The sequence below is a fragment of the Adiantum capillus-veneris genome, chromosome 27 (assembly GCF_014529385.1).
Source record: "Adiantum capillus-veneris isolate H3 chromosome 27, ASM1452938v2, whole genome shotgun sequence".
Taxonomy (NCBI): domain Eukaryota; kingdom Viridiplantae; phylum Streptophyta; class Polypodiopsida; order Polypodiales; family Pteridaceae; genus Adiantum; species Adiantum capillus-veneris.
Window position 1 is genome coordinate 124601115 of NC_140957.1, and position 15947 is coordinate 124617061.

The 15947-nt window shown below is 44.8% G+C and overlaps 1 protein-coding gene across 1 annotated transcript in view; it reads right to left on the minus strand.

Moving 5' to 3' along the window:
- Positions 1–514: 514 nt before the first annotated feature.
- The window catches only part of LOC147422716 (uridine 5'-monophosphate synthase-like), a 46046-nt gene continuing 30613 nt past the window's right edge, over positions 515–15947 (minus strand). Inside the window, exon 6 of the mRNA XM_086503217.1 lies at positions 515–1018. Within this exon, the coding sequence (XP_086359343.1) occupies positions 887–1018 (132 nt within the window). The 3' untranslated portion in view covers positions 515–886. The remainder of the gene's footprint in view (positions 1019–15947) is intronic.

Genomic DNA, 15947 nt, shown 5'->3' on the forward strand with positions numbered 1-15947 from the left:
CTAGATGAGCTTCCAAGATTGTAAATTCACTTGTAAAGGTGCAGGGCCTTCCAAGAAGTGCTTGGTCAGATCGACAATACCCTTGTGAAGACAATTTGTCACATCAAAAGAAGCCGAGCGTGAGCTTGGAATCAAAGTCCTTTGCACTATTCTCTGGTTCAAGCAAGATCCTTTGAAAAAGTAAGTGACCTAGTGCACAAAGTATATAACGTGAGGTTTACATTAAGTCATAACTACTTCCAGAGTATCTTTAGTATACATCCGAGAATGCTCTGTGTAGTTTTCTTTAAGCTCTTATAATGTAATCCTTTAACTGCCCTCATCTCAAACTATAAATGTTAAAGTAGGCTTATTCAATTATTTTCTCCTTAAACCAACGCTATATCTCAAAGACACTTTTGCTCAGCACAAGCCAAAACAGCTTTCATCAAGGAGTTGTGATTATCTATCTAAATCAACTCACGCTCTAAAACACGCATACATCTGCACACTCCTTATACACATAGCAAAGTGCTACGACTCAATTTAAAGCTTTATTTCAGCAAATTTGGACAAAACTCTGTCGATATTAACTGCAGCATTGCATTGGTGTCCACCAAGTTGAAACAAAGCACTGAAAACAAGCTTTGACTGTAGTTTCTCGAGACATTCTATAGTGTAGACTATCAGCTTTGTATGTTGTTTTCATACGGAGTCTGATACTCCAGAATACTCTTGTCAAAAGATTTACACCTTATTTGCTTATTTAATTCGTATGTTGAAACGATCACAGCCCGCCAGACACATGATTTCATAAGGCTATACACCTAGTTCATGACCATCTAACCAAATTCAGCTCAAGAGCAAAACATGACCATACAGCTATATTCGTAATTCAGATCCATATTTAAGAATGCAGACTTTTTTCATATGCCTCCCATCCAGCCAAGCGATATTGTCGAGCAGTAGACAATGGATCGCTTGCCTTTAGAATGCCTCGTCCAACGATGATAACATCACTGCCCCTCTCCCCTATAACCTGATTACAAAGAGTTAAAGTTAGCTAGTCCAAAATGAACCTGAAAGACTGGACAATCACAGACAAAAACCTTTCCTTCAAGCAGATAAGCTGTTATTAACAGGAGAGTTAAAAATGCCTTTATTCATCCACCCTCAAGTTTAACAGGAAGCCTACATTCAATAAACTTTTGAGCTTTCTAATTATAGCTGCCAAGTGCCCCCATATTGCTATCAGGGGATGGAGGATTAAAAAATCGTACATTCAATACATAATCCATCATAAATTCAAGATCAATGCCTTGCACAGACTTTCTTTACAATACTTCCAAGGTTTTTCCTCATTGATGCAATTATCATATGGCCAGTTGGGTTTATACGTAGCATGTTTTTTCTTTCCAGAACACGAATGGAAAACATTACTGGAATAATAACAGAGCCCAACTCAGCTAATCTGTGCACCTGGACTGTTGGGGCTTGCTTCCTTATATATTTTAACTTTTAAGCAGCAGACCCTTGTTTCTTTATCACACAGGGAATTAAAACCGCAGTCATGATGGTCAAAACCACGTACAACCAGCAGCCTTTGCTTTCCCCATTTAGATACATGACAATAAAGCTTTTAACAGCAATATCCCATGAGTGTGACTCTACTAACTGAGCTTATCTAAACAAGACCAATTACAACTCTACAATTGGTGCAAACAAGGGAACTCTTAGACATGAGCATGCTATTTTATAATTCCTTCAAGATCCACGGTCGGGCGGCAGTGAATCTGGACCGTTCATCCACTGTCCATTCCTATAAGTAATCCCCATTGCAGCAGTTTGCATCACTGCCACATCAGCAGCAGGAAACTTTGCAAATGTACGGTTTTTCAGCATGTGACACATCGGCAGCTGGAACAACGATGGTGACAACAGAGCCCCTGTGCGGCTGACAGGTCAGCATCCAGAATAAAATAATTTCCCTGCTCTCGCCTGCCAGGGTCAGCCTGACAAGTCAGCAAGCGGAATGATATTCCGCCCCCCTCCCGTGGACTCTTAACAGCTGGGAAAGGATCTCTAGTGTCCTTTTCCCTGTAATAACTGCTGCCACCATGGCTCCCGTCTCCGTCAGTCGTCATGTGGTCGCGGTCACCAGGAAAGGACACTAGAGGTCCTTTCCCTACACCAAGAAAACCTGGATTCAATCATTTTACCCTAACTTGATCCTGTACCTCATCGGCCTCATTACATGCGGATTGGCTTCAGCAGAAGATTTCTCCTGCTTTCCTTTCCTGATTCTCGTCATGCATATGGGGACTCACGATCAGCAGAACAATCTCATATTTCATGTCGATGCTGGTGTGAGGTGGTCCACCTGTTGGCAGTTAGGCAGCACAGGCTGGGCATGATCCACTTAGTCAGTGCTGTTCTTTGCAGACTGATGAGTCATTGAGACACTGCTTCTATGTCTATCCCCATGGTCATTTGATTTGGCAGCCCTATGTTCATGCTTACAGATTTAGGCTATTGACGGGGCACTTTGGATGAGCTTCCTTCCACTGAACATGATCTTGATAAAGACCAGAACAACATGGTGTTTGTTAGAATTTGTTGCATTATTTGGAAGTCTTGTTGAGCACGTCTTAAGTGAAATGTTTGACTACGTCTAATTCTTTACCATTTGGTGGGTTTAAGGTAAAGCTTGCAACAGGCTTCGGTGGTCATGCTTTTGACTGTATTTGATACTTTGGTGGACTTCCATGGTCAAAGCTTGTGCATACTTTGCGTAGTCGATGGGATACATCAGCAGGCTCCTCTAGGGTACGGGAGGAGAGTCACCGCTCGTTCCTGAAACAGTGGTCTTGTATTCTTCAACATAGACCAGGGTCACATCACTTGGCATTACGCATTCCCTGAATGCTTCACCTTGCACTCCTCACACATGCCCCCTTGATGTACATCGGCCTAAGCTTGAACCCTCAAGCCCATCATTAGCTTGGAAGGTTATCTCTATCGAAGTGCACGCAGGATGGAGACAGTGAAACCGGCCCGTAGGGCGGTAGACATTTGCCTTCACCCAATCTTTACACTGTAGACTTTATGACACAGAGGAACTTCATGATTAAGCCAGCGACTGGCAAATTACACTTCAAACAAAACACGGCAGGAGAGATGGAGTGCTTCCAAGCAGACAGCGACACCCTATAGATCCCAAAGACTGGCACCCCTTTCAGTATTTCTTTTTTCTTATCAAACTCGGGAGAAAACCTGCAAATCCCTATGAGCGGTCCCGCTTTTACCGGGCTGAAAATGGCCTACTCTAGTGCGATTTCGGTAACAGAACCGCAATAGGAGGCTTCATAGACAAAATCCCGGTGCAAAAGGTAACTTCCCAGGCACATTCGAGCAATTTCCAAACCTGGCAAGAATCTGCAGCACGCTGAATTCTCTGTTTTTTGCCCCGAAAATGCACCAGAACACCTATACAGTGATCCCCTAGCTTCCACAAAGCTCCTAGGGGTATTAGGGACCTATTAGGGTCAGCACCCTAAACCTGCAAAAATACACAGCAGGCTGTAATTTACTGTTTCGGGCTCCGTTTCGCGTACCCGTCGCATCCATAGCAAGCCCTCGAGCTCCCGCACTTGTAGGGCTACTTGCCCTTTGAATCGGGTGAGATTTCTCGCGTGAAATCTCTCCGAGTTCACATGTACCTACGGGGGATTAGCAATTAGCTAATCCCGTATCTGTGCAAGAGGCTCTTGCCTCGGCAACTGTACATACAGATGAAAAGCCCTCGAGCAAGGCATCACGTTTGCACGAGAGCGGAATCATCGTGCTACATAAGACCGGGAGAAGGCAAGCTTTCCATTAGAGCTGTGATCACCTGCATCCACTACTCATACACACTAGAGTTCACTTAATGAAGAAGAAACAACCTCATCTCTCAAAAATGAGCGCCCCTTCTTCAGATGAGTTTGGCAAACCGATTTGGTGCCGCCATGTGTCCACTTTGCCTCTATTGAGTTAATTTCCTACTCATGGCGACCTGACCTTTATTTCTCCACGTGAAACTCTCGACGGTTGGCCGTTTTTCACTCGCCATACAATGTCCGGCCATTTGTGACTTCAAAAAGAGGGTCCCAAAAATTAAATAAAAATCAAGGGAAAGAAACCAACTAGGTTAGTGGTTGCCAAAGCCTCGTGACATACCCTCCTCAAACGTCCTCGATTGCATGCCATATATACATGCCATAAATGATTTGGTGTGATCAACACCCTTTTATGATCACATGTATCCGCAAGAAAGCTCATAAAGCATAAATACAAATGACTTAATGAAACCTTCATACTTTTGCCATTTCTATCTACGATAGAAGTGAACTTTATACCTTTAGCATTTGTAGAGCAATGTACACTTCTATTGCACTGAGTCCGTGTGTACATTTGATGTGCTAGCTCCATCATTACCCCTTGAAAAGGCAAGGTTAAAGAAGATGAAGGGCAAGGAACGGTTGTTTCCTAAGCTCAATATGCATTACTATGGGCCTTTTCAAGTACTTGACAAGATCAACGATGTTGCTTATAGGCTGAAATTGCCAGACACTCGGAAGATTCATAATGTGTTTCACGTGAGTCTTCTAACACCCTTTGTGGGTGATGTGCCAGAAGATATGCCAGATGAGGATCAACCAGAAGTTGAGGAACTTGATGAGATCTTGGTACCTCAGCAGATTTTGGCACATACGAAAAGAAAAGTTAAGGAAAAAGTTGCACAACGTTATTTGGTGAAGTTCAGGAACTATCCACCTATGGATGCAAAGTGGATGGAAGAGTGAACTCCTAGAGTCATCGAATGTATTGCAGCTTTACCTCGAGGCTTTTGGGTTACAACCTACATATGCCCCAACTCAACGTGTTCAAAAGAGTAAAAGCAAGTAGGAACAATATCTACCCATGCTTGAGTATGCGTACAACAATACAGTGCATTCGTCAATAGGCAAGGCACCTTTTGAGATTGTTGAAGGTGGCAAAAAGGTTCCTCCCATTTTGCACACAAAGGACAAGAGTTTCAAAACATACCAATATGTTGAGAACATGGATGAAATGTATAAGAAAATCAAGCTTGCCTTGGAAAAGACTCAAGCAAAGCACAAAAGGGTTGCTGATCGTCATCACGTGAATTGTTGTTTTCACCTGGTGATTGGGTACTTATATGGTTTTATCTGACGCATAACATTTCAACAGATCTAAGACAGTAAAATTAGCCTCTTCTGACTGTCTATCAATTTGTGGATGAAATGAGGAAGAAAACTTCTCTGTAGTCTTCATATTTTCATCCAAACCACTTGAACACATTGTACATGAACAATCGTGCCATCTAATTAGATTTTATCTTCTTCCTGACAGGAACAAAATGGACCTGCTTGTTGAACCAGCAAATAATGGTCCATGTACCATCATTCCTTGTCGGCGTTCTTGGAAGATCAAAGATAAAATCCATAGTTATACTTTCCCATGGATTATCTGGAATAGGCAGTGGTTGTAACAATCCTGGTGCCTTTTGCCTGTCAAACTTGACCTTTTGGCAAATCAGGCATGCTCACAAAAAGGCATCCACGTCTCTCCTCAAAATAGGCCAATAAAAGAATGTCTCAACCGCTTTCACTGTCACATCTATATCACGATGACCTGCATACAGTGGAACATGGCTTTCTACTATAACCTTATGTTGCAATGGCCTAGTGACACATAGTCTAACATGCATCATCATAAAACCAACCTTGAGGAGGTGGTGCTCATGGCATTGCCCATCTTGCAACTGTTCAACGATCCTTGCAAAATCTTCATCAGTAGCATATTGTTCCTTCAAGTCATCAAGCTCATGATGATAAGGAATGGACACAGGTGAAATTTGTGGCTTTCTTGATAACGCATCAACCAAAATATTCTTCTTGCCTTCCACATTCACAATTTGAAAGTAGAACATGGAAAGAATGTTGCTTTTCCGATAACTTTGACTGTGCCAAGAAGTATCGCAAGTTCTTATGATCTGTTTGGACAACAAAATCAACATCTAACAAATAGTGTTTCAACAAAATCCGCATGAATCACGGCCAGTAGCTCTTTCTCATAGATTTGCATAGTCTTTTCCGGCCCCTGCAAGATTCTACTTTCATAAGCTACTACCCGACCATCTTGCATTAACACTACCCCAATACTATTGCCACACGCATCACACTGGACCACAAATGACTTCATGAGATCTTGAAGACAATTATTGGATCCGAAGTCATCTTTTACTTCAAGAGATTAAAAGCTGAAATCTCTTTTTGTGTCCACTTGAACGTGACCTCTTTCTTTTGTAGAGCATGTAGGGGTGAAACAATCTCGGCAAAGTTCCTGATAAACCTTCAGTAGTAAGAGCATAAGCCCAAGAAGCTGCGTACATCGTGCATAGTCTTCAAATCTGGCCATGTCCTGATTGCTTCAACCTTGGCACGATCCATTCGGACACCATCCTTTGACACTATGTGGTCAAGAAAGTGGATCTCTTCCAAGAAGAATTCACTTTTCTTTGGATTGGCAAGCACCTGTGTGACTGCGTAGCTCTTTGAACACAATGTTCAGGTGATGCCTATGCTCCTCTTCATTCTTTGAATAGACTATCATGTCATCAAAGAATGTGCCGACAAACTTCTGATTTTTACTTTTTACTTTTTACTTTTTTGGGCTAGAGCCGGCAAGCCAGCAAGGAACTGCCTTTGCTTCGCGTGCACGCAAACGAGTCAAAGACAAGTTATCTTGCGGACTTGCCGACAAGGGGAAAAGCGCCTCCATGCCGTATCGTGACATGTCAACGGGGAATGGAAGCAGGTTTCCCCCTCGGGGGAGTAAAAAGTCTTTTCATGCCATGTTAATCAGTCCATGTTCCCTTGTTAGTCACGCCACCCGAGGGTAACGTCGGGAAATCACCAAACGAATTCAGTGATGCATTTAAGGACCAAGGCTGAGAGAGAGGAACAGACCCTTGTAACTCACAGACCGTGTTGAATCCTGCCCAGGTACTCCAGGATTTTCGCCTGGTAGAAAAAGGCCCCCGTCCAGCGGATGTCCGGTAGGACTGCCATACCCAAAGTGGGCGTCGGCTCAAAGGAGGCATCCTGATCCGGCCAACCATGGTCACCAAGGCCCGCTCGGAAAGCCCCAGGACCATGTTAGGCGAGACCGCACCGTACGCAATAACTACAAGCCCTACGAGCTTCAAACACCCTCATGGGCCAGAGCTCATACAGACAAACTTTTGATGTGGGCGGTAAATCCGATCCATCATCCTATTGAACGTAGCAAGAGCATTTGTAAGACCAAACGGCATCACTAAGAACTCATACAGACCACATGTTGTCCTAAACGTAGTCTTGTGCAATCCTCTGGCTTGATACGAATCTGACGGTACCCACTCTAGAGGTCTATCCTGCTGAAAATTGCAGCACCCTCTAGTCGATCAAAAATATCATCAATCCTTGGAATAGGAAACTTGTTCTTGATGGTGTTCTTATTCCATGCACGGTAATCGATACACATGCGCCAAGAGCCATCCTTCTTATGCACTAAAAGTGTTGGGGAGCAAAAGGGTAAAGAACTAGGTTGAATCGACCCTTTTTCTAACAACTCCTCTACTTGGCCCATAATCTCTTTTTGTTGAGCCGCACTAACCCTGTAGGGAGGCCTATTTGGTGGGCTACAACCTGGCACCAAATATATTGCATGATCCTCAGGCCTCTTCGATGGCAACCGAGACGATAATGAATCAAAAAAACAGTCACTAAACTCTCGCAAAAATGTTGAACTTTCTTTATCTAACACAGATAAATTTGACTGACAATTATCTGAAACATCATGTGCAGAAATTAAGTACCTAGAAAGATGATTCTTAATTATAAAAGTGATAGCCGAAGCAAATACAATAGAGATAGACTCCAACACAAATAAATTTGACTGACAATTATCTGAAACATCACGTGCAAAAACTAAGTACCTAGAAAGATGATTCTTAATATAAAAGTGATAGCCGAAGCAAATACAATAGAGACAAACTCCCCTTTAAGCTCTACATCAACGATTTGAGTTTTGCCCCTATACTGAAGAGGGATCTTTTTGTTGAAGACATCCAACACTCCATGTATACTGAACATCCACGGGATTCCAAACAACGCATCGCATCCTTCCAGTGGCATGATATAAAATTCCTCTCTATCCACGTATAACTGAATATGCAGACGCAGCTTTCCAATGATAGGAGTAACACACTCTGAGTGGCCAAGACATGCCAACCCTGCCTCTGCTAAGTACCCCATCTCTTCAGCACTGATGCCCAACTTGATAGCCAACTCTGGTGAGATAAAGTCCGCTTTAGCACCTAGATCAAAGAAGATAAGTGATATCTGATCCCTGACTTTAACCCACGCTCTCCATAACTCACTGGCATCTGAGTTTGGCCTATCACCCGCCATATCTAGCACTAACCCGGCCATGGGTTTGGGCTTCTTCCCTTTCCTCTCCTCTTTGTCCTTTGAGTCAGCTGGCCTCCTCCTCTCGGGACAATCTGTAGCAAAATGACCAGGCTACTCGCATATAAAACATTTGTTCTTAGCCATTAAAGCCTTCTTCTCTTCGAATGACTTGTGCACAAAAGGCTTCCTTTTCTTTTTCTTAGCCTGCCCTTCAAACGTCTCCGCTGAGTCCTTAGCTTTCCATGTCTTTTCAAACCCCTGAGACACTTCAGGAGTCACTCTCACAAAGGGCTTCTTTGCTGAATTTTTCTTTTGTTGACCCCTTTCACGTTGCCTTGAAACCCATTGTCCTCTCCCTTCAACAAGGCATGACCAATGTTGGCAGCTTCCATAAGCTGAGTAAGGGTAGCCACTATGTTCTTTGTACAGTAGTTTCGAAGCCCTTTAGGCAACCCACAACAATACTTCTCAATCTACTCTGTCAAACCTGTAGGAGGTTACTCAGAGCAACGCTTTACAAAACCTTCGATTATACTCCTCTTGGCTTTTGCAAGTAGCCGCAGTGAGTTGGTGCCAATCTATCATGACATCGGCCACATAGATGCAAACATTTGCTTGAAGTAAACCTATGTGGCGGGTGCCTGTCCTTGCATCAACAGTGTCGTCCACCATGTACGCGCATTACCTTTCAAGAAAGTGGCAGCTTTCCTGACCTTGGAGGCTTCTGTAAAATTCCCCCCTGCATAAGCACTATCAAACTGCTAGAAGAAAGTAAGAGCCTTTGTCTTATCCTCAAATCAGCTGAAAGTATCAACCTTCACAACTGCGCCACCTTCTTTGTATGGATTTGGCTTTTCCAATGTTCCCAAATTATCATAGGGAAGCGTCTGCAACATGGGATTGTAAAAGCGATCATCGGTGCCCCTTGGCCATTGACATCCTGAGTCACTAGTGCCATATTTGCCTGCTGTTCGAAAAAACCAGCCATGCCAAAATTGCCTTGTGTCACCCCAAATTGGCCCTTGATTGCACTGAAACCCTTGTTGCATGCCAATATTACCATACATGGGGTTTGGCATCATGCCTTGCATACCCTCGGAAACTGTACAGACATTATACATATATTGCTCATTTCTAGGCACATAACCAGCCATGCTTTGAAACACAGATCCACCCTTGAAGAACCTGTTGCATAGCTTGGAAACCGGTTCCCTATCCATTTAATGCAACATTTGGACTCTGAAAGGTGGTTGGCTGAACTGGGAAACCTGTGCAATCAGTGTCCTAACCACCTATTCGTGGACAGAAGGAATTTGTCTTGGAGCCCCAACTGACTCCGCAACATGTGAGTGATGCATGCCCTGATGAGATGCATAAACCTAGGTTTGAGCCTCAACGGCCTCCTGCATGAGAAACTTGCCTTGTCTACTGTGACACTGATGGCGCTTGCAAAAATTCCATTCCATAAACCTAGGATTCTGCACCAACCGAGAAAACACATTCACAACAGCAAACAATTGTGTCATGAACGCATCCTCATCTTGTGGAGCATTCAAATCAACAAAAGGTACAAACACGAGTCGCCGCGAACTTTCGCCACACTCGGTTCCTTGGTGTCATTTACTCTATTAGCCATGGTGTAATTTCAAGTTCCTATGCTCTCTGTCCTCACCAAAAACCAACCAAGGCTCACTCTTTAAGGAAAAAGTGATTATGTCCCAGCAACGGAACCATGAAACCGGCCCATAGGGCAATAGACTTTAGCTTTCACCCGATCTTTACACTATAGACTTTATGACACAGAGAAGCTTCACAAATAAGCCTCTGACTAGAAAATTACACTTCAAAAAAACACGGCCTGGGAGCTAAAGTGCTTTCAAGTAGACAATGACACCCTGTAGGCCCCAAAGATTGGCGCCCTTTCGGTATTCTTTACTCTTATCAAACTTGGGAGAAAACCTGCAAATTCCTATGAGTTGTCCCGCTTTAACCGGGCTGAAAATAGCCTACTCTAGCCCGATTGCGGCAACATAACCACAATAGGAGGGTTCACAGACAAAATCCCCGTGCAAAAGGTAACTTTCCCGGCGCATTCAAGCAATTTCCAAACCTGGCAAGAATCTGTAGCACACTGAATTCTCTGTTTTCTGCCCCGAAAATGCACCAGAACACCTGTATAGTGATCCCCTAGCTCCTGGGGGTATTAGGGATCAGTTAGGGTCAAAACCCTAAACCTGCAATTATAGACAGCAGGCTGTAGTTTACTGTTTCGGATTCGTTTCACGTGCCGGTCGCATCCGTTGGTCACAAGCTTGGACACCCCAAGTCGGGAATCTGACACGAGACACGACAGAATCACTTCAAATACTTCAAAACTTTATTATAGTTTCACAATTGAGTCGACACGGCCCGGTGTAGTTCCGTGCCAAGAGAGATTGGCCCCAAAGACTGGCGCCCCTTTCGGTATTTCTTTTTGTATTAATCTTTGAGCAAAGTACAACTCCCGCAAGTCCTCAGCTCTCAGACTCTGCGTCCATATGCTTTGAGAAGTGAGGCTCCTAGGGTCCTTATATTCTTACAAGGGTTGCCAAAAGCAAAGCCCCAAAAGATTAAACTCAAAAGCAAAGAGTTCCAAAAGCAATTGTTCCCAAAATCTGCCAGCAAATCACAACAGGTTGGTTTACGAGGCTTAGCGCTCCCTATTCGGGGAGATGAGCTACTGGACGCTGAGTTTGCAAACGACTCAGCCCTGTACTTAGATGGCCAAGAAGCCAAGCTACACAGGTGTGAGCAGGCTCTTGAGACCTTTTGTTGTGCATCAGGCGCACAGATCAACTAGAGAAAGACTGTGGCTTTCTCGGTTGGTAGTGCTCCTACGCCTGATTGGATGCGAGGTGAGGGTTTCAGATGGATACCCCAGGGACTGCAGTTCATTACTTGGGCTGTCAGGTCGGCTTGGACTTGTCTCCCGAGTAGTAGATTGCTCCCCTCCTCTTGTCCATCATGAGGAAGTTGTACATTGGAGCTCCGCATGACTTTCTTTGGCAAGCAAAGTTGTAGTGGCCAACGAGGTGTTGTTGGCTAATATGTGGTACATCACTTCTTGTTGGATCTTTTCGAGTTCTTGCATCAGCCAAATAGAGAGGCTGATCAGGAACTTCCTTTGGTCAGGGCGTGACACTCAGATAGCTTGGGCCAAAGTGGCATGGTAGGTCATCATCCTTCCTTGTTCTCAGGGAGGGCTGGGGATCATAAACCCAGCACAGCACAGCAGAGCCCTTTTGGGAAGTTCATCGTCAGAGGACTCCTTCCAGGAGAGGAGCCCTAGGAGTTCTTGTTGCAGCGGCTTAGTGCTAGAGTGCCTCAGGCTGGAGGCCCCTGGCGACCTTCGACCAGATGGATTTTCACAAAGATGCGCAGAGTTGGCTTGAACAAGAGACAGGAGGATCGCTTTGCTGTGAGTCTGCTCCGATCTTGGGAGCAGCTACGGAAAGGCCTAGAGCAGCAGCAGCCTACTTGCATGGAGGAGCGCCTGAGACAGCCCCTTGTTTGGAACCCCATGATTAGCACTCAGAAAGGCCACTTGGTTGGTAGTAGGCCTCATGTTTCCTGGGGTCCCATGGCAGAGGGTCCAACACGCACTTCAGGTGATTGGCTTCAGTTTTCAGGCTTGTCAGAGGAGCTTCAAGGCATCCAGCTACAGGGCATGAGAGGGGTGCAGAGCATGTGTCAGGACATCTCAGAGGTAGTACCTGCTAAGTGGCTCACACCTCTCGAGTCGGCAGCGCCCAGATGGATGGGGGCCTTCACACGACTGGAGGCTCTCTTCTCAATTAGGGCTTGCTCAGAGACTATACCCTCCTTGTTCTTCGAGCTACAGGGTGGGGGACGCTTACACCGAGTTGCAGTAGAGGCCCCACAGGTGGCAGAGTGTTGTTTTCAGAGGATCCGAGTGGTGGGCATCTGTGGTAGGACTTGCGTCATTGATCTTGACCCAACAGCTCTTACAACTGGACACTAGAGACTGTGGGCTTGGGAGAGTTGTCCACTGACACGGGTGCAGTGGGACCTTGGAGAGTGGTTTTGGAGGGACCCCTTCTCCTCAGCAAATCATCCAGGTGTCCCATTCTTTCAGTACACTGTTCGGTTGGGACGTCACATATTGGCAGCGCAGAGAGAGGCTCGTCCTGCTACAGCACCTCATTGGCAGGAGGAGGGTCTCACAACTGAGTGCTTGGCAGCTTTTTGGGAGAGGTTGTGGGACTCCATCCAGCAGAGGCGAGACACACTATTCCGATGGTTGGTCGCACATCGAGCTACAGCAGTTGGGAGCTGGCTGGTACATAGTGGTCTATCGGCAGCATGTGCAGCTTGTGACCATCTTGTGGAGAGTCAACGGCACTGTCTTTGGGACTGCCAGCTCTTTCCACTGCTCAACAGTACACGTGGGGGGCAGTTGCTTGGTCCACTCTCATGGGCCCGGCACTTCAGTTTGAGTTATCCTCCACCAACAGGATGTAGTGATGCAAGGGGGTCGACCTACACTCCAGTCTGCTACAAAGCTTACCTCTCAGGAGTGGTGCAACGAGAGAGAGGAGTGTTGGGAGCTCATCTGCGGCCTGACACTTTGGTTCATCTAGCGGGCCAAGGTTGCATCCGTACGTACGTACGGATCCGTACAGTACGGTACAGCCGTACAATACGATTCCGTACGTACAGATAGGTAGTGTACGGGTTTTTTTTTTTTCCTCTTCCCCCACAAATTTTATTTTGTCTTTTTTTTTTGGGTTTTTTTGGGACATCTTGCCATTAGTATCTAGATTTTAGACGTATTCAATCGAATACAAAATGGAGAGGTAGTAGCGGGATATTCCATTCGGGATGGCTACTTGATGAAGAAAACGTTGTTGTGCGTTACACAGCCGTTGGGATTGTTTTTAGGAACCAGATTGAAGCAGTATCTAATGGATGTTTGAAGTAGTATCAATGTCTAGACTCTATGTAGTTCCTAGTACGTATAGGCTGAAAAAGACTAAAGTCACTATTCTTTTTGTTGTTACAAATGTTACGTACTGGTCATGTACCTTAAAGGCCGATCCGTACAGAAGTACGTACCTTACGTACTGATTACGTACCATACACTCCGTACCTTTCCACCTTGTGGCGGGCCCACTGCTTCCGCATCTTCGAGGCTCGCCCAGTACCACCAACAGAGACTGTTCGAAATTTTTGGCTAGAGCTGATCCATACTCTCAGAGGACAGTTCGAGAGACTCCAGGGCAGCTCCGATTGCATGAGAGAGCACAGAGAGGCTTTCCTTCGACTCTGGCGCCCTGGGCCTTTCTTCACCATGGTCCACGGTGTGCTCAGATGGCACTACCGTCCACCTGTGTGGCTTTTCCCTCCTCCCATCTCTTCATTTAGCCTCATTGTACATATGTTGTTTTTTCATCGGGAGAGTCTCCCAATCATGTTTATTGTAGCCCTCTCTTGTAGAGGTCGTTGTAGCCCTATGGACAGCTTCATTAACTAATAGAAGGATCTTTTTTTGGGAAAAAAAAAAACTTGCCAACAAAAAGCACCAACGCAAATTGCAGAAATCCGTACAAATTGTCATGTCAACGTTGTCAACGCAAATCTCCGAAATCTGTACTGTTTTGCCACATCATCAGTCAACGCAAAATCAGGGGCCCGTATTGTTCTGCCACGTCAGCAAGCTGTCTACGACTTGCCATGTCATCTATTGTGTGTACCACCACGTCAACAGTTTGTGACATACCCCCCGCTTGAAAGAATTGTAATCGCCCTCGATTACGCCTGCAAAGCAGACAGAGGCCATAAACCAATTCAGTAGACACTGACTCTTAAGTACCGACGCACTAGACCACACACATCTAGTACTTGTACAAAGACGACACTCACATCACATCAGGTCACATTCACATTCACATCACGTAGAATCTAGGACCGTGATTCCTAGCGACGTATTCAACAATCGCATCTAGATCCGCACCAGACCTCACTGATGTCGATTTAACCGACCAAAAAGGCTGCAGTCATTTGGTCAATCATTCCACTCAAGCACTATCGTGTGCAAGTAATCATTTTCGAGGATCCCATTTTGAAGTACTACTCTCATAAAGTCATTCAATAGAATATTGTCAGCACATCAGTATCCCTGGAACCCAAAGGGAAATCAGTGACTTTATTCCATCCAGGTAATCTGTGACAAAGGAGCGGAGTAACTCCCCTCTTGTGCACTCCCACCTGCACTAGATTCAACCCACTGATCTGTGGGAACTCTTGGAATAGCCACAACTAGACCAAAAGCATCGAGGTAAAGTTCCAAATCTGAGGAGTATCTGCTAGGTTCTCCTCCATCCAATTTGCATTTAATGCCGAATGGTTCTTAACTAAGAACCACCGTTCACTTTACCTTTCTCTTTCCTGTCTTGGAAAGCCAGTAGCTCTTTTTCAATTCAAGCTCATCCGGAAGCTATTTGTGCTCCAAAGTCATCATCTCATTCATAATCGTGTTATATACTCACAAATAACATGTTCTTTGCATTTGCCTCACCAAGCATATAAGATGGGAATAGTGTCCACATGGCAACATATAATGGCTGCTCCAACCGTTGAAGACTTTGTAGCATAGGGAACATTGGTTGGTGGAGGAACTTCTAGCCACATCTGAGACGCCCACAACCTCAGGATGCGTTAAAGAGTGGGAGATGTGATTGCCCTCGCATATAGGATTTAAACATTGAGAAAGGCCCTGCACATCTTGACTAAGCTGGTTAAGTTGCACTTCAACCCTTGTGCTAGTCAGGAGAGGGGTCTGTGCTTGCGATAGTCTAACTGCTTCTTGCTCTTTCTCTACGAGCTTTGCCTCCATGTTTTCTTTAACCTTTGTCAACTCCATTCCAGCCCCTTTCACCATAAGAGCAAGCTATTGTCTTGTGAATGTCACTGTCTCCTCACAAATATCATGGGTGCTAACGGTGACATCTTTGGACGCAAAGTCCACTAGCCTATTGAGAATAAAATGCATATATTACAAACATTGGTTTCATCTAAAAATTCATTATCTTCTTCTAAAAAGTCTTATTTCAAAAATTCATACCGCACAATAATGCTAATTCATCCATAATGTTCTATCTAAAATCTGTTTTGGAACGAGTATCTTCTCGTCCCACTGTATTTTCAATCTGTCAGTCATCCTTATTCTTGTGCCTTGTTGGGGCACCGTGCAATGATACGTCCTTGTTCTCCACATTCAAAACATTGTCCTGTTTTGAAATATTCATCTTTCTGATCTTCCATCTGTCGAGATCGTACATCTTTTTGTTCTTCTGTCAGTCGAGTTCATGTATTTGTCTCTCGTATGTTTCTGTTCTGACTTGTCGAAGGTTCATCTGGTGGGTAAGTCAAGTTACCCGAATGCATCAC